Genomic DNA, 27,655 nt, shown 5'->3' on the forward strand with positions numbered 1-27,655 from the left:
AAGCATAGCATAAAATTTAAGCAAAGGACCCATTATTGATGGGTAAAATGGGAGAGGTGGAAAGACTGATGATAAGGTTACACTCTAAGGTGTTATTTTGCACTTTGTAGGATTCAGTTCTGAGTTTGTCCAAAGGAGTTGAATTTTGTGTGTATGACTGGGGATCCCATCAATGTGTGCCTTTCTTGAAAGTGTGTCTGTGCCACGTTACTAAATTAGGCAATTTAACTTTTGATATGTACAGCTGATGTCGATATATAACCGACGAAACCTTTGTTGCATTCCATCAACTTTTATTATCTTTTCTACTTGTCAATATACAAGTACAGAGAAGCTGATCTTATCATTCTGAACCTCACAATTTCATAAAATTAACACCAACAGTTCATTTATTCTATCCTTTCATTTTATTGCCATTCTGGACTCAATCGGTACCTGCAAGCCATACATAGCTTTGGTAACTTCCTAATTATCCTAATCAACCCCTCATCCTCCTTTGATTGATAATAAACGACCGGAGACGTCCCTATCCTCCGTGACCGACTACAGATGTCAACCGCGCAAGAATTAAACAAAATTCAGCTGGAGTCTAAGAGCAAAGGCAAAGGCAAAGCTTCGGACGATGTATCAGACACTAGTAGTATCGCTGAAAGTGAAGTTGAAAGTGATCTAACGGAGGATGAATCCGGTGATGGTGAATGGGTTGTCGGTGAGTTATCTCGCAACTCCATTTGGATCCAGAAAAATTCCTGCATGTAACTAATACAAAAGGGTTTCGCCTCCACAGATGCTATCAAATGGGCTAAATTCAAAGATTCACGTCCTTACAGACTTGATGACGGTTGGATAGGTTGGGTAAGCAATTCTCTTTGCATGATACTGATAACAACGTCTGATATGTCATTTCCTTCATACAGCATTATGGAGTGATGGTAAGTAGCATTAGTACCTCGCGTAAGCAGTGGAATCTTCTAATATCAGCTTAGTGGAATGGGTATTTGAAAACAGGGTGGGAGACGTGAGTTCATTCGGATAAGAATGCAAGGTATATCTGCTGACCCTTTCTTAGCGAAGAACCTGTAAAGAACTTTAACATCGAAAAAGGCAAGAAATCGATCGTTGCTGAGTGAGTTGCAGATCTGTTTGTTCTCGCAATATCCATTTACACCATTATTGTAGGTTTTGGGAAGAAATTGGTGAAACCATACCTCCCCGTAAAAAGGAGCCTAAAGGGAGAATGAATACTGTGTATGAGACTCCCTCAGCGCTTTTAAGTGAGTCTACCTCATTCGCTTGCTAGGCAATCTGCTATATATTGATACCTGTCGTAGGACGATGGTTCAGCAAGAACCCTACCAAAAAGCATGGCATCAAATATAGACGGAGCTACGAGACATACAAACGTCGAAGAGCTAAGGAATTGAAAAGAGAAAAATTAGAAGATCAGGATTTGGAAGTTCCAGATGATCTTCAAACGAAAAAAGCAGATTCTGATCATTATCTCTTCAAGAAACAGCTGAAAGAACATCGACAACGTCAACGAGCCCTAGAAGCTAATCCCTCTCTCAAAGTCATCGCGTCTGCCAAAAATTCCAAATCACCTACACCTGGTTCATCTAAGAACGATAAACCCAAGGTAAAAACGACTATCACTGCGGCACGCCCTCCTCCTCCAAACATTCTACATAATGCAACTGCTCTCGGATCACCAGCATCCAGTTTAGGCTCCTTATTCGATTCTGATAAAGAAGGTGTTGAGCAAGAACTTCAAGCAGCCTCATCTGAAGAGGAACAAGAACAAATAGAAGCACCACCATCACCTTCCGATAATAAACCCAAATCAACAAAGAGAAAAGCTCCATCAGCTTCACCAGTTGACGAAACCTTATCATCTACCGACATTAACCAAAACAAACGGGCTAAGAAAGAAGAAAGAGCGGCTCGTCTTGTAAATGCAGGAAAACTAGCAAAAAGGGTTACATCCCCTCCACCTTCAGCTTCGAATGTCACATTTGGTGAATTACAGGATGGTATCTTTGATTTGGCTCCGACTTCTGCGCCTTCCCCTCCAGCTCAAGCTCCGATTCCAGTTCCCGCTCCCGCTTCAGCTTCCACTTCTGTCCCTACCTCAGTCAAAGCCGCTTCTTCTACTGCTGCTTTAGCCAAACTATCAACATCTGCTGCACCGGCAGGACCGTCTATGTCTACTTCAGCTGCATCAAACGGATCTAGCATATCAAAGACGATATCGGCTCCCAAGCCAGTAATGAATGCGGTACAAGCTACTCTTGCTGCGCTCAAATCGAAACAAGCTGCAAGTACCACATCTCCTTCAGTTCGTCAACCTCCCGGCGGCGGTAAAGCGTCCAGCAGTCCTAGCATTGGTAGCGAAGCTCAACTGCCTGTCCCCGAACAACCAAATGATAACGATTCAACAACTGTTATGCCTACCGCAGTGGTGTCAAAGACCGCATCTGCCAACAACGTCACTGTCAACGCAAATCCTACTGCTCTACCCGTTTCCAATCAGGTATCATCACCCGTTGAGCAGTCGTCCACACTCAGCGGTCCTGTTCCAGGTTTCAATCCAGCTCCTGTAGCCGCATCGTCCAAAACCCGTGCTGCCCCAAGCATGATCAACAGACCCAAATACCAGCAACCTAGCCGGATTGCGATCTTGGAGGAACCAACGAAACCGCGGGGAATGCGCAAACCAGTTCCTACAGGGCCCAACGAAAATCGGACTCGACCACCACAGCCAGCATCAATTCCTGCCCGTCCAGCAAACTCGTTCGTCCCCCGACAAGTGTATCCTCTCGATCCATATGGAGCTGGCCAGTTCAATGAGTCTCAACCGAATGGCATGGGCAATTCCTCGCCTAACCTGGATCTGAAATCACCCACTATGTAAGTCTATGAATGCCCTTGCAGAATTATCAGTACTAATATTTTATGTTTCAGTCCTAGCGCGCCCATGCCTACAGTCAATTTACCAGCAGATCCTCGACGAAAAGCAATACAAACCACGTACGTTCTATTCTCAATACTGTCGGACTGGATGACCACTATGATGGCTGATCTCGCCGTATTACTTCTAGTCAAATAACTGCTGAAAGCTCTCTTCCCACTCCGGTTGCAACTCCAACTCAGCCTCAAATACCTGTCGAGTTCTCCTTGAAACCTGTTGATGTTACCGGAAGTTTGGTTACCTTCTCACCTTCCCTGATTCTCAAATCGCCTGGTAAATTCGTCAACGCAATGAAGTGGTGTATTACCAATCCTGATTGTGCGGTTTACTTGACTCCTCCCGCGATGGAATTCATCAATCGAGCATGGCCTATCCGACAGTAAGCTGTTCCGCGTGAATAACGGTAGATTGGTTATAGTTGCTGATTCTTTCGGTAGACTATGCCCAGATCCTACCACAGCATTCTCTGTGCTGGTACAGTTCTTACCTTTAGACGATGGTCTTCGAGAGATTGCCGGAGCGGGAATAACATCAGGAGGTGGTATTAGCATTAGTTGTTGTCCTCCTTCACCTTATCAAGCTGATGCTTGTAAAGAGTGGAAGACCTGGCTGTATGACGTTTTACAATCAACGGAATATGAGGAGTTAATAAGTCTCTGCGAAACTCGCAACAAGGGTCTTGGTCCTGCTTTCAACATCGCACTTCGAGATCACGACGAAGGAAAAATAGAACAAATGCAAATAGACGATCTGAAAAAGATGAAAATCCGTAAGGATATAGTCGACTATTCAAGATTTATCTATGTAAGCGAAGAAAAGCGGATCAATACAACGGAAGGAGTGAGTATTTTTTGCTTGATCGCGTCGTAGAAGGAAAGCTTATACACAGATGGGCGCAGGTGGATTTCCTTTCAGTCGATGAATTTATTGATGGGCTTTCAAGAGGTAGCGTTAATTGATTTCCGTGAGTTCAATACCGGAAAGCGGAATTGGCCGGACAAAGGAATCTCAAGCTGAAACAAACATTTGTTTTTTTTTCAGATGTTTGGTCTTCTGTTTGGGTGAGTTGTTTTTACATCAGCTGTTAAACTCTATCACTTTTCCCAATCTTTCCCAATCTTTCCCAATAAAGCGGAACTTGCCGCTTTTCATCCCATTTTGGTCTGGTCATACCCATATGCTTGGTACTGGCCAGACTACACCTGTGGGGCGCCTCAAAGCAATTTATTCCTTCCACCACCTATATTTGCCCCCCACTTTGGTGGTGAACACTTCCACTTGCAAATTTAAGTGTGGGACATATGATAATTTAGAAAAGGGTACAGTGTTTATTGTTTTGACACATAAAATTGGCAAATTCTGCTTCTTATCAGCATTGTTTACAATTTTGGTATAATAAGAGTCTGAGTGAGATTTGCTAAATTACTATTGTTTTTTGTTGAAAGTTTTAGCTTGATCACTGTTATTTTCAGTGTTGTTATTAGCAAAAAATTGTTAAAAGTGAGAAAAAGGTTCTACATATGATTTGGGTTATTTCTCAAGTGCGAGAAAGATTATTCATTAAGGATTACAAATCTACCTGAATGATTATCAATCAACGTGAAAGATCATAAATCGATGAGAAATTATTTGGTAATTCCGCCTTTTTGTAAGATATTTAAGAAGGGTAAGAAGAAATCTTCTTCCCCTCTCTTCTCATCGATGAATCATCATAAGTTACACGCAATATTATTAGTAACATCACATGTTACATTCAATATCATTATAAGTCACAACAACTTGACTTATAATCCTCGTCTTAGTGGCTAGCGCTATTATCAGTGATTATATCATTTAGCGCACTGTTTAACACCATCACAACTATCAACAGCTGTTGTCATGTCGGCCACCACCGGTAACCTCCATGACACGCTGTAATACAAATTCGGTTGATCTCCACCGGAGATGCTACTGAGTTTCGGTAGATAGGGTAACTACCAGGCAACTCAATCCTTGCCGGATCTCTGTTAAAGCTGAATTACTGATTTTACTGAACTTATGCTGGGTGTGTACTGATATTCATATGAGATTCTATCGTATGAACTATGGACTATAACTCTATAAACTCTGTATAGGAATTATCTACTTTAAGCTTGTATGAATCACTATAAAAGATAACGCAGATCACTGTCACGATGCTTGACTATACTCTCGGTTTATGAGTCCCGATCCATATAATGAAGACACAAAAAACAGATAGATAGCGAAATCAATATGTAAATAGCGAGTTCGATAGACAGATAGGCAAAATAGCCAATGGATGTGATAAACGATTTAAAGGGCTAGTGGAATAGAGCTTTAAATGAACCAAGAAATAAAGCAAGTCGCTTTACAGATTTAGATGAAAGACAACAATTGGGAATTCATAGGGAAACTAAAAACGAAATAAAGAGAATGAAAGAGAGATACATATATATAAGCTGAATCACCCAATCTTGAAAAACTGTAATGACTAACCCATAATGTTGAACGATAGTGTGAAAGTTGAACCAACGAAGATATAAAGATAGCGAGATATGAGGATATTTGGTAATCTCGCTAAGATGTCGACGAGATGACTGAAGAGTTGTTGAAGTTGAATCTAACTGACCATGTGGTGTTTACGTAACGAGGATCTTTACGGTTATGACGGTGGCCGACATGACAATCACTATGAAAGTACTTAACGATCTTTCAATCGGCTTTATCCCGGATTTTACGTAACTCATACTATCGCAATCTCCACATGGTTTTGACCATCATTGTTCTTGCACTACAACGCGATCGACAATTATGCAACCTCAACACTTGGTCAACTTCATTTAGATTATCGTTCAACAACAAAGGATATCCTTCCCATATAACGGATATCCTTCGCAAATGGTGGATATTTTTTGTTAACTACGATATCCTTGGTTGGTTCAACTTCTACATCATTCAACATTAGAACTCATTTTGAGAACATTAGAGCAAGACGCGATGGATGTTATATATATCATTATTCTTAGGATTCATAACTCTTTCCTGTTCCTTACAAATTCTCTATTGTTGTCTCTCTGCAATAACTATTGAACAGAATCGATAACCGCAATAGCTCAGTGTCACAATGGTGAACATAACCGGTCGTAGCCGCTGAACCACAAAAGGGAACAATCGGAAAGTTCCGATTACTCCGCCGGTTATATAGGCTAGCTGAACATGGACGATGTGACATTCAGCTGATCATACTGCTACAACGCCTATTGTCCTAGTTTGGTCTTTCAAATGGTGAGTATCTTGTTCCCTTCTCAAGGAAATCCTTCAGTGCGACGGATTTTACTTCCCAATTCAAGGAATTTGCCCATTCACAAAGGATATCCTTCCCTACAGTCGGATATTTTTTGGCCTAGCCTCATACCCCTATCTTAATACTGGTTAAGTTGTATGAATCGGGCCTTCTAGCTGAGGTATCGCTTGATCATCATGACAGAAGGATATCCTTTGTTGTTGAACAATAAAGTGAAATTGACCAAAAGTAGTGGAACCCGTAGTATACTGGTTCTACCTAATTGTTGGTTGCAATGTGGTGGAGGTTACCGGTGGTGGCCAACATGACATGCACAACTTGTCCAAATGAAAACGTCTCCCATATTTGCGGGGTAAACAAGACGTCATTTGTCTACCTTGGTCTTTATTTTTCGGTTATATCCTGTTGTATTTCTGCTTGATCACGAAGATCATTCCGTGTCATACAGCATTCATATTTCTCTTGGAGAGATCAATTTTGCTACTGTTTTGTACCCATCTTAGCCTATGCTACCTCGTCGCTGTCAGACATTCTAGCAAACTCTACTATCACAGCTCTCTGAAGAACCAACTGAAGACAAATAGAAGGATAACAGTAACGTGGTCTCAAACTATTTCTCACGGATTTGAGTTGCGTGACGTGACTTCACCTCACATCAGCTTTCAATATCAAACAATAGTGTGATTCTTGTGCATCATGTCTATGCTTCTGGGTGAACCCATCTCATCTTCCTCCACCTCATCTACCTCGACGTCTACATTGTTAGATACACCTCCACCAGCAAGATCAGAATCCTTAACACCTCGTCATGGTCCATTGGCACCTAACGCATTCGAAGCTCTGGAGTCCGAAGGACCAAATCCAGCTTATGGTGACAGACCGAGCAAGAGTGATACAAGAGATGAGAGATTAAGAAGACGTAATTTAGCCAAAAGGGGTATAGGTATTGATGAATCAGGTGGACACAGTGGTGATGTTTCAGATAATGAAGAAGAGGAAGAAACCCATGAAAATCAAGAAGAGGATGATGATGATCATGGATTTTTGAGGATCAGTAAGGAGGACGATAATGGTCATCACGAGGCAGCTGAAGGATCCAAAGGACATCATAGGAAAAGTTCATTAAGTGAAGCACGAAGGAAAATGAGAGAAAAGATTAGATCACCTCTGGTTAGTACGATTAAATTGGATGAATTAAGAGATAATTTAGAAATCGGTATTGAGAAGAAGTGAGTGTTATTTTGCCAAAATGATCGCTTTTGAGTATTTTGGATCGTCTTTTCCCAAACATCCCATTAAGTTTTCCTTATCCTTATCTCTCCTTTCGCTTCTACATCGCCAATCAGCTTAAATGGAATTGTGAGGCCATCTGAATATACCGAAAGATTAGCAAGAATGCCTCCTTTCCGTATGTGAGTGGAACATACTGAACTGATTTCTGTAACACAACAGGTTCGCACCACTCAGTATACCACCACATAGAAGATTACAAACAGCTGCTGTAGCATTATGGGCTCTACTTATACCAATCTGTCTGATCGTATTCCTCCTGTGTCTGTGAGTTCTTCCTTTTTTTTCTCTTTCATTACATATAGGATATATACAGACCTGCACTGACCGATCTATCACATTCACTAGATCCATTCCGCCTTTATGGTTCATTTTGATCCCTTATCTTATATGGACGCAGTTTGACACAGCGCCTGACTGGGGAGGTAGACCAAAAGAGTGGGCAAGAAGGTTTTTCTTCTGGACTTATTTCGCTCGTAAGTTAGCCTAGCCGTATCGAGGAGTTGTTTAAAGCTGATCAAGTCATCAGAATATTATCCTTGCAGGTAAGATGACTGCAGTGATCTCCACAGAAACGAGGAAGGGTTACTGACATTCCATAAATTGTTCTTTAGTATTGTAAAAGTGAGTTACATCTGGTCTATTATGAAGAGACTCAGCTGATACGTTGCTGTCGTTCACAGGAAGCAGATCTTCCGCCAGACAGACCTTATCTCTTCGGTTATCATCCTCATGGTATTATCGGAATGTGAGCGATAGATCGTCGTATGGCAAACTATGGGGACAATGTTGATTAAATGTGATTTAGGGGTGCATTCGCAACTTTTGCTACTGAAGGAACCAACTTTTCTGAATACTTCCCGGGCATAAAGCCTCACCTTCTTACTCTAGGTATGTGATCTCCTAATCCTGGTCTATCGAAGGTAGTTCAATCAGGCTAATCCTGCTGATTTACAGAATCCAATTTTCAGATCCCATTTTATCGAGAAATCCTGATGTTTCATGGAATATGCTCAGTAGCCAAAAAGTCTTGTGCAAATATACTTTCAAAAGGTCCTGGAACAGCTATAGCGATCGTTGTAGGAGGAGCAACGGAATCACTTTCCGCTCATCCTGGTACAGCTGATCTAACGCTAAAGAGGAGATTTGGTTTCATCAAAATGGCAATTAGAGAAGGCGCGGACTTAGTACCTGTGTTCAGTTTTGGTGAAAATGATGTGAGCTCATTATATCTTCCCAGTAATATAACTTGAATGGATCGGAATGCTAAAATACCGCTTAATATAGATTTACGAACAACTGTGCGTTAACCATATCATTAGGGTCAATCATATCTAGCAGGATCAAAATTAAGAGATTATCTTTTTAACAGGGCGAACGCGAAGGGATCGTGGGTTTATAAGATCCAAAAAAACTTCCAAAAGATGTTTGGCTTTACTCTGCCCCTGTTTTATGGCCGAGGGTGAGTTAGCTGTAGTCATAATACTACACCAAAAACGATTAACTAACTCGTATCCTTTTGCAGGCTGTTCAACTGTAAGCATTTTCCGTAACTTCCCTGGAGTTGACACTGCTAACCTGCCATTTACATTTGGCAACAGATAATTACGGCTTGATGGTGAGTTGACCAGAATTTACGGCTAACCATACATGTGAAACGCTGATGCCTCTAATGTAGCCTTTCCGCCATCCTATTGTTTCTGTTGGTGAGTGTACCTCTAGGATTACAAGCTGAAGGTAAGGCAAGCTGACGAACGGAGCAGTGGGTAAACCTATAAATGTGAAGAAAGACCCACATCCGTCAGATGAACACGTCCAAGAGATGCAGCAGCTATATATAGAGGAATTGATGCGGTAAGCTGGAACGGCTTGAATCTGATATAGTCGAAGTCGATTACATACAGCTGACCACTCAATGTTGCATAGGATTTGGGATAGATATAAGGACTTATATGCTCGTGGAAGAACCAAGGAGCTGACCCTGGTCGAGTAGTCATTCAGCACCCGGTGAAAGGACATTAGAGTCTGGCTGAGTTCTGGTTCGGGATGAATTTTGCATAGTTCTTCTGTAAAGCATCTGTGACTCGCAGGAAACTCGATGATCATACAATGCATCGTTGTGACATTTTGATATCCCCTACTCAGAGACCAATAGCTACAGCGTGGTCTTCTCTATGCATTGTGGATTGAAAAGGTAATTGAAGAAGAGCGACATTCGCTTCTCACAATCTGTTAAGCTAGTAAATTACAAGTGGATTACCTCCACCGGGATGATCGCTTTCCAACTTTTTTGTTGTTGTTTTTGGAAACATGAGATTTTGTATTTACTGCAGATTAACTAAACGTCTGAACTGAAACAACTTGTCCTTCGATTCTTGACACTTGCTAACACAAGAACCAATACCAAGATGAATCTAGCAGTATGTCTTTTTATTGCCCAATGAATCCTCATGAGGTGTCCGCTTTTCTCGCTTGAGCTGATTCTTCAAGACAGACATACATACCGCCTAGCGAGCAAGATCCAACTGATTTAGCATGGATGCGAGAAGCTTTGAATATGGTAAGCTGGAAGTGAACCACTCTCGGCTCAACACGCGACGGATTGAGAACACTGATTTTGGATTCGAAACAAATGAATCAGGGAGAACAAGCTTTGGCGAATTTGGAAGTACCTGTAGGATGTGTTTTTGTCAAAGATGGTAAAGCTATTGCCCGAGCTAGAAATAGGACAAACGAATGGAGAAATGTAAGTCTTCCACCACATCAACATATGAAGATCGTGTATTGCTCGATTATGATTCTTGTTTGGTGGGAAATGACATTGTCTATTTTACGCTGACTTCACTGGTCGGTGTGTTTTTGGTCTGAAGGCAACATTGCATGCAGAATTGGAAGCTATAGATCATCTGTTACCAAATCATCCTGCACCTTTGAACACGATAACGCTCTATGTCACGGTGGAACCTTGTGTAATGTGTGCTTCAGCGTTACGACAGATTGGTATAGGCAGAGTAGTTTACGGGTGTGGAAATGATAGATTTGGTGGTTGCGGTAGTGTAATTGATGTTAACAGCTCGTAAGTGTATCTTGAGCTATCTTGACATGCTGTTGGGATGATCGTACATTTCATGATAACTGCTAATGATTTCATGGCGTTGTATGTTATGCTACCCCCTTAACACAGCTCTCGTCTGGATACTCATCCTGCATATATAGCAGAAGGAGGATACTATCGTGAAGAAGCGATTATGCTGCTGAGAAGGTTTTACATGTCTACAAATGCTAACGGTATGTTATTTGCTGCTCCATATAACATATCATACAACTCAATCCTGAAAGACAAACTGGATGACTCATTTCGGTTTCCTATTTCACAGCACCTAAACCTAAAGGAAAAGCTACACGAGTGCTGAAAACGGATATTGCTCCATTACCTTCGTCATCTTCCAATACACCTTTGTCTTCCAGGCCACCTTCGACTACACCTCAGCTCAGCAGGAATCCTTCATCGTCCACGCTGATACTGCCATCTTCAACATCGACTTCGTCTCCAGAGATATTTGCAGGCTCTGCGAAAATCCCATCAGAGAGATCCACCCATATATCGTCCAACAGCCTTGAGATTGGTTCGATGGATAGTGAGAAAACAGTACTGAGTGGTGGTATGAGTGGGATACTGCCGATAGGATCAACAATTGCAGGTACACCGATTCCGGGACCACTGAGATAGATTGCGGAACTATAGATATTTTCTGGTAATCCAGCATATTCTGTACATTACATTATTTATTGCAATGCATTATATGTATTATAATGTGAATCAATGGAATGATTATACAGTTCTCGATTTATCAAGGATGAACAAATGTTATTATCTGATAGAAGCATTGTTTCGATCAGCTTACGAGACCACACGGTTCATTTTATGCGAACTCACATCTTCTTTATACAAATTGATGATTCTATCCAATTCTCTTCTTGGTAATCCAGTTCTATAACTGATTTCTTCGAAAGTGGTGGTTCCGTCAAGATATTGTACAACCCTGTGAAGGAGAGATACGGTGTAAACTCGTGGTTTCTTGACAGCGATAAGCTAATACAACTACTTACAAATCGAATTTACTGGCAGTTACTTCATCATTACTTTCTCTTACGACTCTTAACCATCTAGATTCATCTTTTTGTGCACGTGCAGGTTTGAATATGAAACTTGATTGAAATTTCGGTATTTCACTCTTCAATGGTTCATCTTGATCAATTTTGAAGTGACTGAACTTATCAGATATCGAGTTATTACCATTGATATTGTTATCATTACTATTCACATCTTCATCCGAATCCATTTCTAGAGCTGGATCATAATCTAAAAATGATCTATCCAAACCACCATATGGACCAATATTGTTATTATTATAATCACTTCTCTTTGGTGATGGTACAGTTGATAACATCGAAGTACCAAATGAATCCAAAGGATTATTGATTGGATTTTCTGATGCTCTGGGAGTGATAAGATCCGAGCCTGTAGGTGATTTAGTTAATAATTCTTTTTGTTTTTCTTGCAACTTTAACCATTTTTCCCTGCGCCTTCTCCATAACCTTTTCCATGCTTCAACTTTAATTTCTTTTCTTGCGTACACTCTTGCACGCGTGTGAACCTGAACAACTATGTCTTGTCTTAATAACCAAATTAAAGCGGACATATATAATTTACGCGTAGGTAAATCTGGATCAGAGGGTAATATATCACGAAATGGTGTAGGTGATGATGAAATTTGTGATATGAAAGCTGGAAATGTTGGCAGATTTGGATATTCACGTGAGAATCGAGCTGTATATTGTTCGATCGATACACTGTTGATTCGATTTCATCAGTTCATATACTGGCTTTCGGGTATAATGTTCTCGGAGTGAATGCTTACTTATGGTCGTCGATAGTAGTTGGCATAACTATAGTTCTCAGTCTAGTATTTATGACATCCACTAGAATAGCTTTCTTATTCTCCACTAACTCTCTGGCTAGAGGAATAACGATTGCATCCAGATCAAACCGCAGTAGATGAGCAATATCAACGAGTCTGATATCGATCAAGATGCGTCAATACGCGCTGTTTCACGATATGAACCAAGCAGTTACTTACGGTTTAGTCACGTCACATGCTTGTATGAGCTGTTTCATCAATTGAGTCTCGTCTTCTTGATCTTGAGCAGTCACTAAAGTAGGTTTTGAACCTCTCCTTTCACTTCCATATGGGTTTGTATTTGTGATGTTTTGACCTTCCATACCTACGCCTAAACCAATTATGGCTGTACTTATTTCAGTTGCTCTTTTTGCAGCATCTTCATCAATCAACAATAATGTTTGCCAAGGTTCAACTTTCAATTCTGGTCTTCTTATTGGAGTTGTAAGATCATCATAATAATCTTCGTCATCAGAATCAGAAATTTCAGATTCAGATTGTTGATCTTCAATTTCACCCCAATGTGCCCACGCTTCATCGGCATCAGATACTTTGGGTGATAGAATTGTATGTACAGTCATATCAGCTAATTGTGTTGTGATCGTTGTAGGTAGATATGAATGTAATGGATTTGAAGGTTGATTTTTCAGTTGATGTAATCGCAAATATAGTGAATTCAAACTTCGGTCTAATGGCATGTTGGCATACATCCACCTACAACACTCAGTTACATCGACACCTGAAATCATTGCATATCCAAATCAGCTTGGATTCCCTTGAACAAGCTAGATTGTCTATCGATGACCTACCTTCAGACAAGCATTTCTCTTTATATTTAGCCATCACCCAAGTTTGTTTGGCCACAAAATTACTTTCACATTGTAATTTCCAGGCTGCTGCAGTCCATTTGAAAGCAATTTCTCTATAAACTTCATCATACATCCCCAAGGTTTGATGATGATGTTCGTCATGAGCTTCTGTACCAGGTTTTGGATCAGGCTTATCAATGATTAAAACTAGATGAAACATGTTCAAATTTGGTGTATCATCTTGATCTGAATTTGATTGTTTTGAATGGCTTGAACTGGGATTGGGAGTTTCAGGTGAGGAAGTTGAAGATGAAGTTAAAGATAGTTGACTATGATTTTGGGCTTTTTCTTTTCTATGCTCAACTAAAGGACCTAAATTAGAAGGTTGAGAAGCTACTTGTTCTCTCGTCCTTCTACCTCTTGAAGGTAAGTTATTGTCTTGATCCTCTTGATCATCATCACCAATATCTTGATCATCAATATCTTTTGGTATTGTCCATTTTCCATCCGGACCTGAACATACAGGATGACCTAAAAATACAACTGATCCTACACATATTTCAAATTTCCTATTACATGCTGCTCTAGGTGGCGTCAGCATATCACTCAGAAAATCTAAATGATATCCTAAAGCATAATTATACTGTAAATCTCGCGTTTCCTTCTCCTTCTTAGCATCATTCCCGTTCGAATTACTATTGTTATTATTGTGAGTGTGATTATAGCCATTGTTGTTATTGTTATTATTGACATCTGTTACTGTACTTCCCGAACCACGTCTTGAAGCGTCTATTACAATACTACTATCTATTGATCTTAAAGCTGAATTAGATTGACTATTACCATTGTTGTTATTGTTGTTATCGTCATTTGTTGATGATCTTTGATTTTGATTTCTTTGATGTGACCATACGACATCATAATCGCTATCTTCGTCTGAACTTAAACTACTGTCACCATCACTATCTTCATCTCCATCTTCATCATCTTCTTCAGAATCGTATGTTGTTGAGTTGGCATCATAATACATTGGATGTACTTTATTCTGTTTTTTACGTCTATTACTATCTGACTTATCACCTCCAAGTCTCGATTTTCTCAATGAAGCTGCTGAAGAAGTTCTACCATCTTCACCAAATAGTCTACGCCTTAGTTGAGTAGCATTATTTACACCTAAATGTGGATTCTTATAATCTACGTCGAAATCTGTCGCTGTAAATGTTGCAGATGGATAGATAGGTTGAGCTAATCTTATATTGGGTGATGCTGGATCAGGTGGATATCTAAATACTGCTCTACCTCTAGATGATTGTGTAACAAGCAAAAGCCCAAGTATATTTTCCGCCATTTTGCATTACAAAGGTTGTCGGAAATTCCTGCTATATGAAGTCTGTTAGGTCCATTGTGTTCTCCTGAAGTTGTTCTGCTTAAACATATATTTAACTAATTGACAGTGTAAGAAAGATAAAATAGGTAAGATTTGTGAGAGAATTGTCCATTTTTGAGCTCTTTCTAGTACGCGATAACCGGCCGGACTTTCTTCGGCTATTGTCCTCTTTACTGCCATTGTTGACATGAAATATCTCTATGCTGTCTTTCAGTATCTTCTTGCCTTCTTTATCATCATAGCAGCAGTATTGAGCGTTCGCCTTTATCTATATCAACACTAGATCAGCCCAGGATGTTACTAGACGGGTCATCTTTACTTCCAACATTAGAACCATTGACATTATATTCCTTTTACCCGCATCCCATATCACCTCGCTCACATGTTCACTCAACTCTTTTCCCTTCCACCGAGAATCAGGCTGCAGAGGCAGGGCCAAGTACGTCAACAAAGTGGAAAAAGCAGAAGAAAACGGTAGAAAAAGTAAATAATGACAATGGTATACGTAGAGAGGATGTAAAAGAATCAATGAAAAGAGCTGAAAGAAGAGCTCTGATGGGTAAAAGACCCGCAGGCATAGGTTTAGGTAAAGATGATGATGAAGTTATAAATGATGAAGATATGTTAGATCATGAACAGGTATGTATGAATAGCTATTTCAAGTAATATCTACCCTTGTTCAACGCTGATAGAATTGTAACTCGAAAAAAGCATGACATAAATATGTTTGGTCACCGTTTCTTGTTACCTTTTGGACGTAGATTAACTCAAATGGAAATGGACGCTGCGCCGGTATGTATCAGATAAATTTCTATATTCATCTCCAGCTCTGAGGACAGTGAGCTGATTAACATGTTATCATAAGTCCCCTTCGCCTTCTGATCACGATCATGAGAGGCGTCAAGAGGACCACGCAATGGGTGGTTCGCCAATGATGGAACCGCAGATGCAAGAAGGTGAAATGGAAGATGAAGATGAACAAGTCGATTTGGATGCAAGTATAGAAGATCTAGACAATAGTGAAACGATTGATGATGGCAGTATAGAAGAGGAGGAATAGGCCGAAAGAGGATATAGCATCGTGACTTAAGTATACAGCCTTCAAGTAGAACACCTCGGAGTGGAGATCAGCCTTCGCGACAAAATTGTGATATGTGCATAATAGTGTATGTGACAACTTGTATTTATAACGACAGTCTACGATGAATAACGATGTCATGATTGCAGAGTATGAAGAACCAAAAAATGTAGGAAATAAACCATTCCAGAACTTGAACTAGCAGATGGTGACACGCCTATAACAAACATATGAGGTCTGGTTTACTTTGCGAAAACGAAATCGACGCTTCTCGGTGCTGGGTCATGCGGTAAATATTAGTCACTTTGTGCGAGGTTCAACAAAGGTTTCGCGAGAGGGCTCACCTGAACCAAAAGCCATCTTTTCAGGTATTTCAACTCCATCACCGGTTATATCCAACAATCTGACTTTCAAAGCCAATTCAGCCAGTATCTTTGGATATAAAAGATTTTCGGTTAGTATATTTCTTTCACGACCAATGTTAGGCATGATGAATGGGAAAGGATCTTACATGAATATAGTCAGAGGATTCTTTACTACTCATACCGCCTTCTCCCCTCAATACCCTTATCCCGTCAGTCCATTCTGCCAATTGAGCGGCATGAATTGCGTCTAAATCCAAAAGACTTGTATCGTTATCTCCTATGATAGAGAAAGATAATTTAGATACTAAATTGGGTGATCTTGAGTTTACTGCACATCCTGTTTGTGGACGTATTGAAGCGATAGAGGAGATATCGACTAACAAGTGCTATCAGTATACTATCGATGTATGTACAATCCCGAATACTCACGTCTTTCTCTTAGCGATTCAAATGACGGATTTTCTATTCTATGTGAGAATTCATCCCAGGCTATCACTCTTCGATTTGGAGACTACACAAAACTGTCAGTAGATGAGTGGTAATAGCAGCTACGGATGGTGTTTAGTCATCACTCACCAGGCGCAGGAATCGTAGTGGTCTTTGTGCATTGGGCTTGACATTCGACAGTATATCTGGTACGTTAACCATAGCAGAATTAAACCAACCACCTTGAAGCATACAACCGATTCTATGCATGACAGGAGGGTGGTCCGAACATCGTTAGCACAGATTAGTTTGATAAAGTGGACTGAACTCACCTTTGCTCGGATAAAAATTCATATCCCTCTCTACCTAATTTATCTCGTAACTCGACTATAGCAGATCTAGACATCATACCATCTTCTTTTTCTAACAATTCCATCTGTCTATCTCTTATAGTTCTATATTCAGTAGCTAAGAAATCTTGTTCTAGATTTAACCAAGTCTTGTTACCTTCGTCAGAAAGAGATAAACGTATTTGCGATCTAACTAAAAATGAGACTTTGGGGAAATCAGGTATTTGTGAGGCTGATTCTGACCACATCCTAAAAAATGGACAACCAGTCAACATCCCTTCTACTTTTACTAGACTGGTATCATTCTCAGCCCGTTTGAGCATACCTTAGGAAGAACCGCAGAACAAGCTGATGAAGCTTAGTGAAATTTAGCAAGAACAGCTGGAAATTTGAAGGGGAGTGATGTCCTGCTTGAGATACCTTATAGTGCTCGCAAAGGATCTTGACGCATTCCGAGCTGTACAAGGATCTAAATCAGCTTACGATCAAACAGGTATGTCGCATTTTGATATTTACCTTGCTTTCCCGATTGGACATCGTCTTTCAGCAGGTTTAGCTTGTTGTTCCATGATGAGCTATTATGCAAGATATGTTAATTTGACTGATAATAAGAAATCGATAAAACGACTTACATTATGAAAGCTGTCTTCGTGCATGGCAAAATAATGCTACAAGTTGTTCTTATTAGCTTTTTGGTTACACCCAGAATATTGTGATCATCGAGGCGAACTTACCAAACATTCTAAACCTAATTCGCCTACATCTCTGAACATTTCTAATTCCATTAAAAATCCAGCATTTTCTTCTCCATCTTGACATAAACCCATTTTTTTCCAACCTAACGCAGTTCTAGCCATTGCTGTTCTGCCAATTTGACCGTGTCCAATCGAAGATACATCATCCCCTTCTTCATGTCCACCTAGTTTACCATATTCCCATAATTCACGTAACATCCTTTCTTGCAATACATTTGATCCTGGTCTTACTGGTTTTAATCGACTATATTGTAATACCAGACCATAACGGGCTTGGAAGTTCAATATTTGTGGTTCAACGATATTATTGGCACATGTTGGCATTAAACGCTATGTTATATGCAAGTTAGCTTGTTAAATTCGATAATTCAGAAGCTAAGGAGTAAACTTACCGATACATATCTCCTAATACTAAGGTGCTCTAGAACAGCTACTAATTCAGGATATTGTTTCGAGTTCTCCTGATGACCTGACCGTAGGCAGGAATTGATCAAGCCCAGACTACACAGTCATAAGCTTGTCAACCGATGTCATTCATAATTCAATCAGTGTTGCAACTCACCTCTGAGCAACTAATTCTAAATCACCTGTTCCTTCTAGCCTTTTTACAATTACTTTGAAGAACAGCTCTACACCGTCTATACCTTGGGTACTTTCACTTTCAGCTATTATACCTTTAATTCTACTATAAATTCTATCGAAACCATACTGATCTATTTTTTCTGGATCTCTAGTATCATTACTGTTATTGCTGTTGTTGTAGGAAGATGTTTCTTTTGATTTACCTTTACGATCTTTTTTGATTTGACCATAAGGTGTAACAGGTAATTTCAGTCCTGCTTTACCATCTCTATTATTTGATGAAGATGATAATTGAGGTGATGATATGACTAATTTACGTATTATTGCTGTAGCCGGTCTTAGTACATTTGGTTGTGACGATGTTATTAATAAGTTCAGAATTCTATCAATGAACAAATCTGATAAATCCCCCCAACCAGATTCAAATTCTAATATACCTCTTATACCTTGTAAAGCGTACTACGTTAATTGGGGCTAATCAGATCAAAACAATGCGAAGAATATATTAAAACAAGAACTCACAGCAAGACTATTACCAGTCAAACCACCTTCTATCCTTTCCAAAAACTTGACAAGCAACTTCATACCACCTTTCAACATGAACTCTACTGCGAAATCTTCTTCTTTGATATACTTTTGTAGATTGAATAAAGCCAATTTTAATGGTATACTATCTGAAGAACTTGGTAAATTTACTGTACCATCACCTGAAGTAGCTTTTTGTGCTGACGTTTTCAATGATGTTACTACTACCAAAGCTTCCGTAGCTGGAGATGGCACCAATCTGCAGTAGTAGAACCTGCTTAGATCTTATCTACATCACATTTCCGTTAATAGGAATACTCACTTGAGAACATCATGATTGTATACTTTACTTGGCAGATTGTTTTGAGTTACTAAAGTATCTGACTCGTCTCTTAAGCAAAGCGTTATATGGTGCTCTTTTGTAGCAAATGATGTTGACATGATCTCCACTATATATGCTACGCGCTATTTGACATCAATGACCGATCAGCTTCGTCTCTTATCTTGAATTTTGGTTAGTACACATTGTACACATACTGCTTCAGGATCTATACGGGCTGGGATTTTCCGACCTGTATTTACGATAAATAAGCCAGCTGTTCCTTGTAATCATCACTGGGCATTAAGCTGATCTCACCTTTATATGTTACCATGTTGGTTGGAATCGCTCCCTTCCTCGTTACAGGAGTGGGCGGTGTGGGTTCACTGATCGTGGCCATGATTGTTACTTCGCTCAAATCTTGTGATTCCAAAGCTGTGAATCCTTCACGTTGAGCTGTACCCCAACCGCTGCTGATATAGTTAAACGATTAAAGAGAGAACGCACAGAGAATTGGTATATTATCTACTCTACTGTATTGACAAACTTGACGACCGTTTCAACATTATTTATTCGAGATTCAGGCACCGTTCACCATAGCGTTGGTTCTCGCAGCTGATACGTTATCATGCTTGCATAGGTGTTTCTTCCTCTGATCTTGCATTCAATCTATATATCTTGATTACTGAGGACATATATCGGATACTCTATAGATAACAAATCCACTCAAAGACACATCAACCCCAAAGAAAAGACGTAGTCATTCTGAGGTGCACATAGCTTTCAATAACGGTATATGCCGGATATACCAGTCTCACTTCAACCTATGGGACCTGATCTTCATGAAAGAAGACCTTTACATGAGGTTCACGATGATGATTCTAGTATAGATGAAGAGGATGTAGATCAATTCATTGCAGGTTGGTCGTCATCTTTATCTTCAAAAACCTGTTTTATGAGGCATCACATTGATCATTTTCTCGGTCAGACAATGAACCTGCTATTCGAGGCCATAGCTCAACCATGAAACATACTAGAAAGAGGCTATTCGCTGCTTTCATGATTTTTGGGTTACTGAATAATGGTAAGCTTTTATCATCTTCACAGTCAAAGTCGTCCATTGACCGACAAATATTGATGGGCTTGAATTTCCATTAGTTCTATACGTGATCATCCTTTCTGGTGCTCTTGATCTTGTTGATTCTTCGATACCTAAAGGCATAGTAGCTCTATTCAACATATTTCCAGCTTTATTGACCAAAGTAGTATGGCCTTTGATTTCAAATGGTAAAATAAGGTATACACGGAGAATAGGGTTATGTACTTGTGTAAGCTGGCTGGGTATAATGGTAAGTCAAGATATAATGACTGTTACACACAGAGGGCCAAGCTGAACTTCAATACTATGATAGACCATAGCCTTCTCGAAAAGTTTGTCGCCTAGACTGTTAGGTATATCAATGGCATCTTTATCATCAGGTTTGGGAGAATTAACTTTCTTACAATTAACTACAACTTTACCTAATCGTTCAACATCCAAAACCGCTTTAGGTGCTTGGTCAAGTGGGACTGGTTTTGCAGGTATAGCAGGTGCAGGTATCTGGTGGTTATTGAGAGGTTTAGGCGTTAAAGGCGGTTTAGGTTTATCAAGTGTAAGCTAAAACTCTCTCTTGAGCTTTGTAACCTGACTAAGATCATTATCGCTTATGGGATTTGACTTTCTCAGATATTACCTTTATTTTTCCCTATCACGTACAAATTCCTCTTACCTTCTCATGCTCAACTTGAATTCTTATCAACAACCAATTCAGACTCAAGTGATCTAGGTGAATATCAACCTATATCATCGAGTGATCCTGTCATGCCACCTTCCATATACATAACGCCCCCTTCTCAAGCTTCAATACCTCAACTCAACTCCTCGCCAATATCAACATCAAGATTTAGGGAAGATGAACCGGAAGACGATTTAAAGCCCAATGTTCATCATATGCAGCACAAAGTACATTTGACCACAGGAGAAAAGTTGGATTTACTAAAACCATTAGTTTTAAGGTACATGGCACCGCTCTGTGCTGTTTATGTGGAAGAATATGTAATCAATTCTGTGGGTATCATTATATCTTCCCACTTATTTCGTTCCCAAGAAAGATGACTAAATTCTGTTTATACGTTATGTAGGGTGTTGCACCCACTTTAGTATTCCCATTGCCAACTTCAGGGATTTGGTCAAAATTATTCAAATCACCTAGAGATTATTATCCATTTTGGTCGTTAACGTGTATGTTGAGAAATATCCCATTTTTATAGCTGAAACTATTCATACTGATTTCAATCTTTTTTTTCGGGATATAGACCAAACCTTTGTATTCCTATCTAGATCCTCATTATCGCTTTCGATACCCCCGTTACCTTTGAAACTCTTACCGTTTCCATCAATTATTCAATTTTTCGTATTGGCTTTACTATATCTACAATCTAAATACTTTCTATTTACTTCAAATACATTCAAACCGCCTCATCAGCATGAAGGTGTTGATCATACAATATCAATTGTCTTCTTTTCAATTTGCTTAGAAGGCTTATGTGGTGGTTTAGCTTATGTGAATACTTTTTATCATGTTTCAAGAGAAGGTGAGAACGAAGAAGGCGAAGGACCTTCAAATGATAATGGTAAAAAAGGTATGGAAAGAGAGTTTAGAATTGGGGCTGTAGGTGCTGCTGATTCGACTGGTGAGTACATCCTTCACAGACCCAGCTCACCTCATTCGTCATGATGATTCGGCATGTTGCAAAAATGATTTTTAGCTAACATCGAATGTTTGTCGATTCAAGGTATCTTGTTCGCTTCATTGATTTCGATGCCATTGGAATTATATTTGTGCAATTCGCAAATTGAGCAAGGTAGATCAATGTGTAGGGACTTATAGGTTCGAACAAGTAAATGAGAGATGTAAAGCTTTTGTGCGAGCCAATGGATGTAATCCATCCTGTTGTAATATAGTCTTCCATAATATACGTATGCATATCCTATACCTGATTTGACAATATATACACAAGTATCAAAGGTCACAACCATTACTCCATATCATTGACTGCTTAATTTTGGTTATCGTAAATTGGGTCTACTCTAAACATGTTGACATTTTCAGCTACAGCTGGAACTTCTTCTTGTCCGCTTTATAAGAAAAAACAATCAGACGTATTAGCGAGCAGAAGGGCGGTAGGCAAAATTGCGGATAGTTAGTATATACTTACTAGATTTTATCGGATTCAAACATTTCACTCTTTACTGGAATTTTGAAACCACTTGTACCATTTGAGAGGTAAACTTTAGTATTTTCATCCTGGTTTGAGACGACGGCTTTGGGTGTTGGTTGTGTTTTACCCCATGAACCACCTTTTTGCGCACCTGGTACTTTTGGTTGTTCAGCTGCTGGTGTGGCTTTGAGGGTGATAGTTTGGAGTCGACCGCTATATAAAGAAAAATCAAAGCGAGTTAGCCATGAATCAATAGATCCAAAGATTCAACAGATTCCCGCTATACAATCATGCTAAATAGTCATACACGACATATCGAAAGATGTCGATCATACTTACTCAGGAATGAAACCGAATTCCAATCTACCTTCGGAATCTTTAGTACCTTGACAAATATAATAACCTTTTCTTTCAAATTGAATAATGTCCCATTTTTTAAGATCTTTAACTTCAGCTGAAGCTAAGGCTTTAGTTCTGTATTCAGTCTTTGGATTAACGATATCTTCTAAATTATCTTGTTCTTCCAATTTCTTCTTTGTAATTAGATAGTCATATTCAATCAAAGTTACAGGAACTAATTTGTTCTGTTCAGAGGCAATAGATAACCAATGTATTTTCTTAGATGTTTTCTTGAAATCTCCTTCTAGATGTAATTTGAATTCTAAACTTTCTACCTCACCTGTGGATGATACATTCTTTTTAGTTACGAATGCATTTCCCCAATCCATCGCTGTGATCTATACATTGGAATCGAATAACAACAATTAGCTGACGACGACTATGATACACTGGCTACTGGGTAACCCACCTCCTCATTATCACCAAATGAGGCAGCATCTTCTTGTTCGACGATGATTTTGTCTGAATAGAACAATTTCTTGTTACCGATTTCAGGGTTCTTCTTGTGTAAAGGTTTTTCAACAGCTGTTTCACCACCTTCGTGACCCTTGATATCAACTGTAACGGCTTTATCTTCGGCAACAGCCCAATATCTAGGGGCGACAGGGTCAATAACTTTTTTGTTGACTGTCCAAATACCATCCCATTCTAATTGAAGTTGAGCTTGAGAAGCACCTTGACCCAAGATGTAATTCTTAAGACCTTGTACAGTCATACCTCTTGATCGGATACCTAAGAGAATACAGATCAGCTGATTGTCAATTTGAAGATAATCCCAGCTGCTTACCTCTGACAGTTGGGAATCTAGGATCATCCCAGCCGTTGACAACACCTTTTTCAACGAGGTATTTGAGTTTTCGTTTGGACAGAACGGTGTAAACGAAATCAACTCGACTGTGCGAGGATAACACTGGGGTCAGCTTGGAACACCAGTGTGGAGCAGCTATCTTGGGATTCTTACCTGAAGTCGAAGATTTCAATCTTAGGGAAACCAAGTTTTTCCAAGAACCATTGGTATTGCTCATGTCTAGCGTAATACTCATTGGCTCGGAGAGCATGAGTTACACCATCGAGATGATCAATGATGGGACAAGCAAGATCATACATTGGGTAAGCTTTGTATTTGGTACTATTGGCAAAGTGTCAGCATGTTAGTCACTATGATAGGATCATCGGAAATGCTCTTCACTCACCCGGTAATGTGGTGAGAACCTTCAACGTATCTGTAGACCACAGGATCTCTCATTGAACCATTCTTGTGTTGATAATCAATCTTGGCTCTTAAAGACCATCTTTTACCTTCATCTGAGCCGGTAAGCATTTCTTTGAATCTAGCAAGATTATCCTCGACTGAAGAATCTCTGTTCTTAGATGGGATTTCAGCTCTTCGTTGTTCTTTAACCTGTATCAGGCATATGGCATCAGTCGCGCTCCCTTTGTCTTGTCATTAAGGTGTATAAGACCTACAGTTTCACCATCAGTATCATCCATGAAAGCATCACCTTGTCTGATCAATTGTTCAGTGAATTGTTGGATTTTGTCGAAATGATCAGAGGTGTGTACAACTTTATCGAATCCGATTTCAATCATCTCAAGATCTTGTTTGATAGCATCTTCAAATTCACCCTACATCATATCAAAAAGTTATATCAGCTTAACTGGTACAGCTCAAACACAGATTAGAAATGGGGTTTAAGACATACCTCTTCTTTTTGTGGGTTGGTATCATCAAATCTCAAGATGAATTTACCTTGATATTGATCAGCCAAGAATCTATTCAAGATGGCAGCTTTCAAGTGACCGATATGAAGGAAACCAGAAGGTTCGGGAGCTATGAGGTGTTTCGCATAGTCAGTTTGAAATTGGTTTGAAGTGGAGAGTCCCCATTCGGTCAAATTTGATTTGAGGTGGTAGGAATTAGACTGAAGATAACATACCGAATCTTACACAAACTTTTCCTTTCACAGCATTTGGTAAAACTACATCGACAGTTTCTAATCTTTTAGTTTTTTTACCTTTATCCATTTCTGATCTAGCTTGAGTAAATGTTTTTAAAGCATTTTGAGGTACGGGTAAAGTTTCAACATGGTTAAACCATCTTGATAAATGTGGTCTTCCTGGTTTTTTAATTGATCCTATAGCTGAATTGTTTCCTGTTGATATGATACTGCATATCAGCCTTCTGTTTCGTAACATGCTCATCATGTGAGGCTTTGCTCATATTCGAAAATTTGTACGTCGAAACAAAATGTGAAGTGATAAGAAAATGAAAGAAGTACGCACCTCGGATAGTACCCCAAATAGTAGCATCACCAAAACCGAATTTACCTCCAGCAAAGTATGTTCTGTATAATAAAGATAAATGAGCTTTTGCTTTTCCATTCTCTGAAGCACTCCACAGCTCACCTGTAAGCAAGGTAATCATCTAAAGCATCTAAAACAGCTGATACTTCTTGGAAAGAACTGTTGGCAGCTAAGAGTGTTGGAAGTGGAGGAAGAGGAATCTAACGGAAGATTATTTTGCTCATCAGCTTTTCTAATTCCACTTTCGTTGCCTTTCAGCTAGCAAAGCCACCATCTCCTGATAATCCGAGTTCATGATAAAGACTGGCACTTACCTCTTTTCCATCAACGCCTTTTTCTAGTTCTGCTCTAACATCTTCTGCACCTTTGATTTCACCATAAGTAGCTTGACCAGTTTCACCAGATTCAGTATCCCATGATACTGGGATACCTTGAATTAAAGCTAAAGCAATAAGCGCAAAAGGTGGTGTTTGTACGAGAGGAATAACGACTGAAGGCATATTGATATAAGACTATTCTCTATGCTTTTTGGTAAATGAGATGAAGCAGAGAAAAAACAGAAGGCAGAGAAGAAGTACGAAACTGTGTTGCGGTTGAATGACAGAAGATGATAGACTTTTTCGCTCAGACCTCCACATCTGGTTGAGTAGAATATTATATGTGGCGGTGACGAGCACACATATATATTGATGATCCCAACAATGCTTTCGTAGATCCAGCTCGAATGCATTGCCGAATCCAGCCATCGGTCTCCCCTTCAAAGATGAGTACATATGCATACACGTATCACAAAATGGAGCAGATTTTGCTTAACCACCATTACCATTCCCTTCCCCTTCACGTCTATATTCACCCGGTATTCGACCTATATCTGCGTTATTTTGCACATCCTCCACACCCCGTAAACCTAAGCCTGTCCTACTTGTATTCTGAGTGCTTTCTTGGTGATCACCTTCGTCCGGTATTCTAGCTGAGGGAGCTGTTTGAGGTGTAAAGGGGGGAGTCGATATTGGTGTACCACCAGAAAATGCTCTTGGCGGCGGCGTAGGCGAGGGCAACTTGAATATCAGTAGCAGTATATGTCGTAACGGGAGGTTGAATATTATAGGTGGTTCTGTTATACGTATTGTAGGGTTTGCTATAAAACCGTGCAGTTTTAGTGTTATGATATTTAGCTTAATATGCCAACAACGTAGATGCGTTTGTCTAGACATACATTTTTTTGATGGACCCTCATCCTCGTTCAACCATAACTCCCTCTCTTCTTCTTCTTCTTCTTCTTCATCACCTTGAACGGCTTGATACCTACTACCATTCCTTTTCCTGATTGACCTTTTCGATTTAGTCACGCCGCCTTCTATATATAGATCATCCTCATCTTCATCGAACAATGTCGTTGAGACCGATATACTTTCTTCTTGTATTGTAGTTGGTGGGAGTAGAAGATCATCATAAGGAAATGAAGATGATTTGGGTAGGTTGGTAGAATGATTAACATATGAAACACATAATCCAGTTAACTGCATTACGAATAGTAACAAGTCAAGAAGTAATATTCGAGTCAAAGACGCGGGATTGGCTGAAGGAAATATTCATGATTTTATATTAGCTATTAGTTCTTCGTTGATCCATAAGTCGACATCATAGTAAGACTCACCTTGACCAACAAAATCTAATATCAAACCTTTTCCAGCGTTCATCTCACCGACAAAATCTAACAAATGTAAGAAAGCTGCTGCAATGTTTAGAGCTACTAGCATTAAAGTTAATCCTAGTAGACTTTTAGAGGGATGGATAAATGCACAAGCGTTAATTTGAACTTGTGCTAAAACTCTTGCGATAAGTATCAATAAATTTGGTGAATAGAAATATTGCATTACGCAAAGTGCTTGAGCTGTTGTTGCTAGCTACACGCATTACAGAAAATTTAGCTTAAAGTCTGTTAGAATGAGATATGGAAAGTGTATCACAGTACTTACTGATGCTACGGCATGACGCCGTTGTGGTGCATATACCATATTTCTTTTCTCATCAAGGTATCAATCCAATAGCCCGTCTCTCAAATATTTGGTGGTGTTATAACCTTCTAGTATTGTCTGTTGACAAATCACACAATCATCATGCGACTGATTGTTTCATGTACACCTTTTTGCAAGTCAAACGACTTGATTTCCTTGACTGATTCGGTCGAGTACCTCTGAACTTGCTCCTGTTCTTGTTTGGGTCACAGTATAACAATTCCTGAACTTTTACCGCAGAGAAGCTCAATTTGATCATTTATATTCATTGAGTAATCTTATTGCTCAACAAAGCAGTGAATGCATCATCGTCGGCTTAAGATTACATCCATCTATTAATCTTAGCTCTCAACTTGCGGTCATTACCCGGCTACCGCGTGTCGACTAAAGGCATTACGTTTATTTCTAATCAAGTTGTTGTACCCTTCAAGTCGATTTGTAATAAATTCGTAACGTTCACTAAACGCGTCTAATCCTTCCATTATGGTAAATCACTTTTTTGATTTCTCAACAACAACAAAAACAATTGTCTGCAATCAATCATTATCATCGTC

The 27,655-nt window shown here is 39.6% G+C and overlaps 9 protein-coding genes across 9 annotated transcripts; 5 read left to right on the forward strand and 4 right to left on the reverse strand.

Annotated features, from left to right (window-relative positions):
• Positions 1 to 549: 549 nt before the first annotated feature.
• Positions 550 to 3,927, forward strand: L201_006013 (uncharacterized protein; the record flags this gene model as incomplete). The annotated part of the gene is made up of 11 exons (XM_066221738.1): positions 550 to 709; positions 788 to 855; positions 918 to 932; positions 987 to 1,018; positions 1,070 to 1,126; positions 1,180 to 1,274; positions 1,332 to 2,907; positions 2,962 to 3,027; positions 3,099 to 3,347; positions 3,406 to 3,808; positions 3,868 to 3,927. The coding sequence occupies 11 exons, from the start codon at positions 550 to 552 to the stop codon at positions 3,925 to 3,927; spliced, it is 2,781 nt and encodes a 926-aa protein (XP_066077835.1).
• A 3,041-nt stretch (positions 3,928 to 6,968) lies between these two features.
• On the forward strand, positions 6,969 to 9,555 carry L201_006014 (uncharacterized protein; the record flags this gene model as incomplete). The annotated part of the gene is made up of 15 exons (XM_066221739.1): positions 6,969 to 7,501; positions 7,725 to 7,829; positions 7,911 to 8,038; positions 8,092 to 8,107; positions 8,177 to 8,186; positions 8,246 to 8,310; positions 8,371 to 8,453; positions 8,520 to 8,779; positions 8,850 to 8,863; positions 8,935 to 9,024; positions 9,088 to 9,098; positions 9,164 to 9,180; positions 9,241 to 9,268; positions 9,326 to 9,416; positions 9,489 to 9,555. 15 exons carry the CDS (start codon positions 6,969 to 6,971, stop codon positions 9,553 to 9,555), a joined length of 1,518 nt encoding a protein of 505 aa, XP_066077836.1.
• Positions 9,556 to 9,970: 415 nt separating this feature from the next.
• L201_006015 (uncharacterized protein) lies at positions 9,971 to 11,292 on the forward strand (the record flags this gene model as incomplete). Its single annotated transcript, XM_066221740.1, has 6 exons — positions 9,971 to 9,982; positions 10,057 to 10,122; positions 10,204 to 10,308; positions 10,433 to 10,638; positions 10,747 to 10,850; positions 10,940 to 11,292. 6 exons carry the CDS (start codon positions 9,971 to 9,973, stop codon positions 11,290 to 11,292), a joined length of 846 nt encoding a protein of 281 aa, XP_066077837.1.
• A 121-nt stretch (positions 11,293 to 11,413) lies between these two features.
• Positions 11,414 to 14,680, reverse strand: L201_006016 (uncharacterized protein; the record flags this gene model as incomplete). Its single annotated transcript, XM_066221741.1, has 6 exons — positions 11,414 to 11,437; positions 11,500 to 11,605; positions 11,673 to 12,416; positions 12,485 to 12,640; positions 12,704 to 13,262; positions 13,333 to 14,680. 6 exons carry the CDS (start codon positions 14,678 to 14,680, stop codon positions 11,414 to 11,416), a joined length of 2,937 nt encoding a protein of 978 aa, XP_066077838.1.
• A 333-nt stretch (positions 14,681 to 15,013) lies between these two features.
• On the forward strand, positions 15,014 to 15,779 carry L201_006017 (uncharacterized protein; the record flags this gene model as incomplete). Its single annotated transcript, XM_066221742.1, has 3 exons — positions 15,014 to 15,358; positions 15,431 to 15,511; positions 15,585 to 15,779. The coding sequence occupies 3 exons, from the start codon at positions 15,014 to 15,016 to the stop codon at positions 15,777 to 15,779; spliced, it is 621 nt and encodes a 206-aa protein (XP_066077839.1).
• Positions 15,780 to 16,039: 260 nt separating this feature from the next.
• Positions 16,040 to 19,519, reverse strand: L201_006018 (uncharacterized protein; the record flags this gene model as incomplete). The annotated part of the gene is made up of 16 exons (XM_066221743.1): positions 16,040 to 16,074; positions 16,142 to 16,229; positions 16,309 to 16,538; positions 16,592 to 16,673; positions 16,739 to 16,850; positions 16,921 to 17,187; positions 17,264 to 17,395; positions 17,455 to 17,513; positions 17,571 to 17,606; positions 17,673 to 18,023; positions 18,086 to 18,194; positions 18,256 to 18,734; positions 18,798 to 19,059; positions 19,123 to 19,265; positions 19,338 to 19,372; positions 19,438 to 19,519. The coding sequence occupies 16 exons, from the start codon at positions 19,517 to 19,519 to the stop codon at positions 16,040 to 16,042; spliced, it is 2,502 nt and encodes an 833-aa protein (XP_066077840.1).
• A 426-nt stretch (positions 19,520 to 19,945) lies between these two features.
• Positions 19,946 to 22,049, forward strand: L201_006019 (uncharacterized protein; the record flags this gene model as incomplete). Its single annotated transcript, XM_066221744.1, has 8 exons — positions 19,946 to 20,039; positions 20,108 to 20,203; positions 20,278 to 20,468; positions 20,532 to 20,771; positions 20,846 to 21,226; positions 21,301 to 21,400; positions 21,475 to 21,852; positions 21,955 to 22,049. The coding sequence occupies 8 exons, from the start codon at positions 19,946 to 19,948 to the stop codon at positions 22,047 to 22,049; spliced, it is 1,575 nt and encodes a 524-aa protein (XP_066077841.1).
• Positions 22,050 to 22,376: 327 nt separating this feature from the next.
• Positions 22,377 to 25,583, reverse strand: L201_006020 (glutamate-tRNA ligase; the record flags this gene model as incomplete). Its single annotated transcript, XM_066221745.1, has 12 exons — positions 22,377 to 22,593; positions 22,720 to 23,117; positions 23,189 to 23,511; positions 23,567 to 23,673; positions 23,741 to 23,908; positions 23,973 to 24,181; positions 24,247 to 24,405; positions 24,483 to 24,610; positions 24,717 to 24,932; positions 25,063 to 25,124; positions 25,186 to 25,283; positions 25,398 to 25,583. 12 exons carry the CDS (start codon positions 25,581 to 25,583, stop codon positions 22,377 to 22,379), a joined length of 2,271 nt encoding a protein of 756 aa, XP_066077842.1.
• Positions 25,584 to 25,892: 309 nt separating this feature from the next.
• On the reverse strand, positions 25,893 to 27,101 carry L201_006021 (uncharacterized protein; the record flags this gene model as incomplete). Its single annotated transcript, XM_066221746.1, has 4 exons — positions 25,893 to 26,221; positions 26,300 to 26,662; positions 26,741 to 26,990; positions 27,063 to 27,101. 4 exons carry the CDS (start codon positions 27,099 to 27,101, stop codon positions 25,893 to 25,895), a joined length of 981 nt encoding a protein of 326 aa, XP_066077843.1.
• Positions 27,102 to 27,655: the final 554 nt, after the last annotated feature.

The sequence above is a fragment of the Kwoniella dendrophila genome, chromosome 8 (genome assembly GCF_036810415.1).
Source record: "Kwoniella dendrophila CBS 6074 chromosome 8, complete sequence".
NCBI lineage: Eukaryota > Fungi > Basidiomycota > Tremellomycetes > Tremellales > Cryptococcaceae > Kwoniella > Kwoniella dendrophila.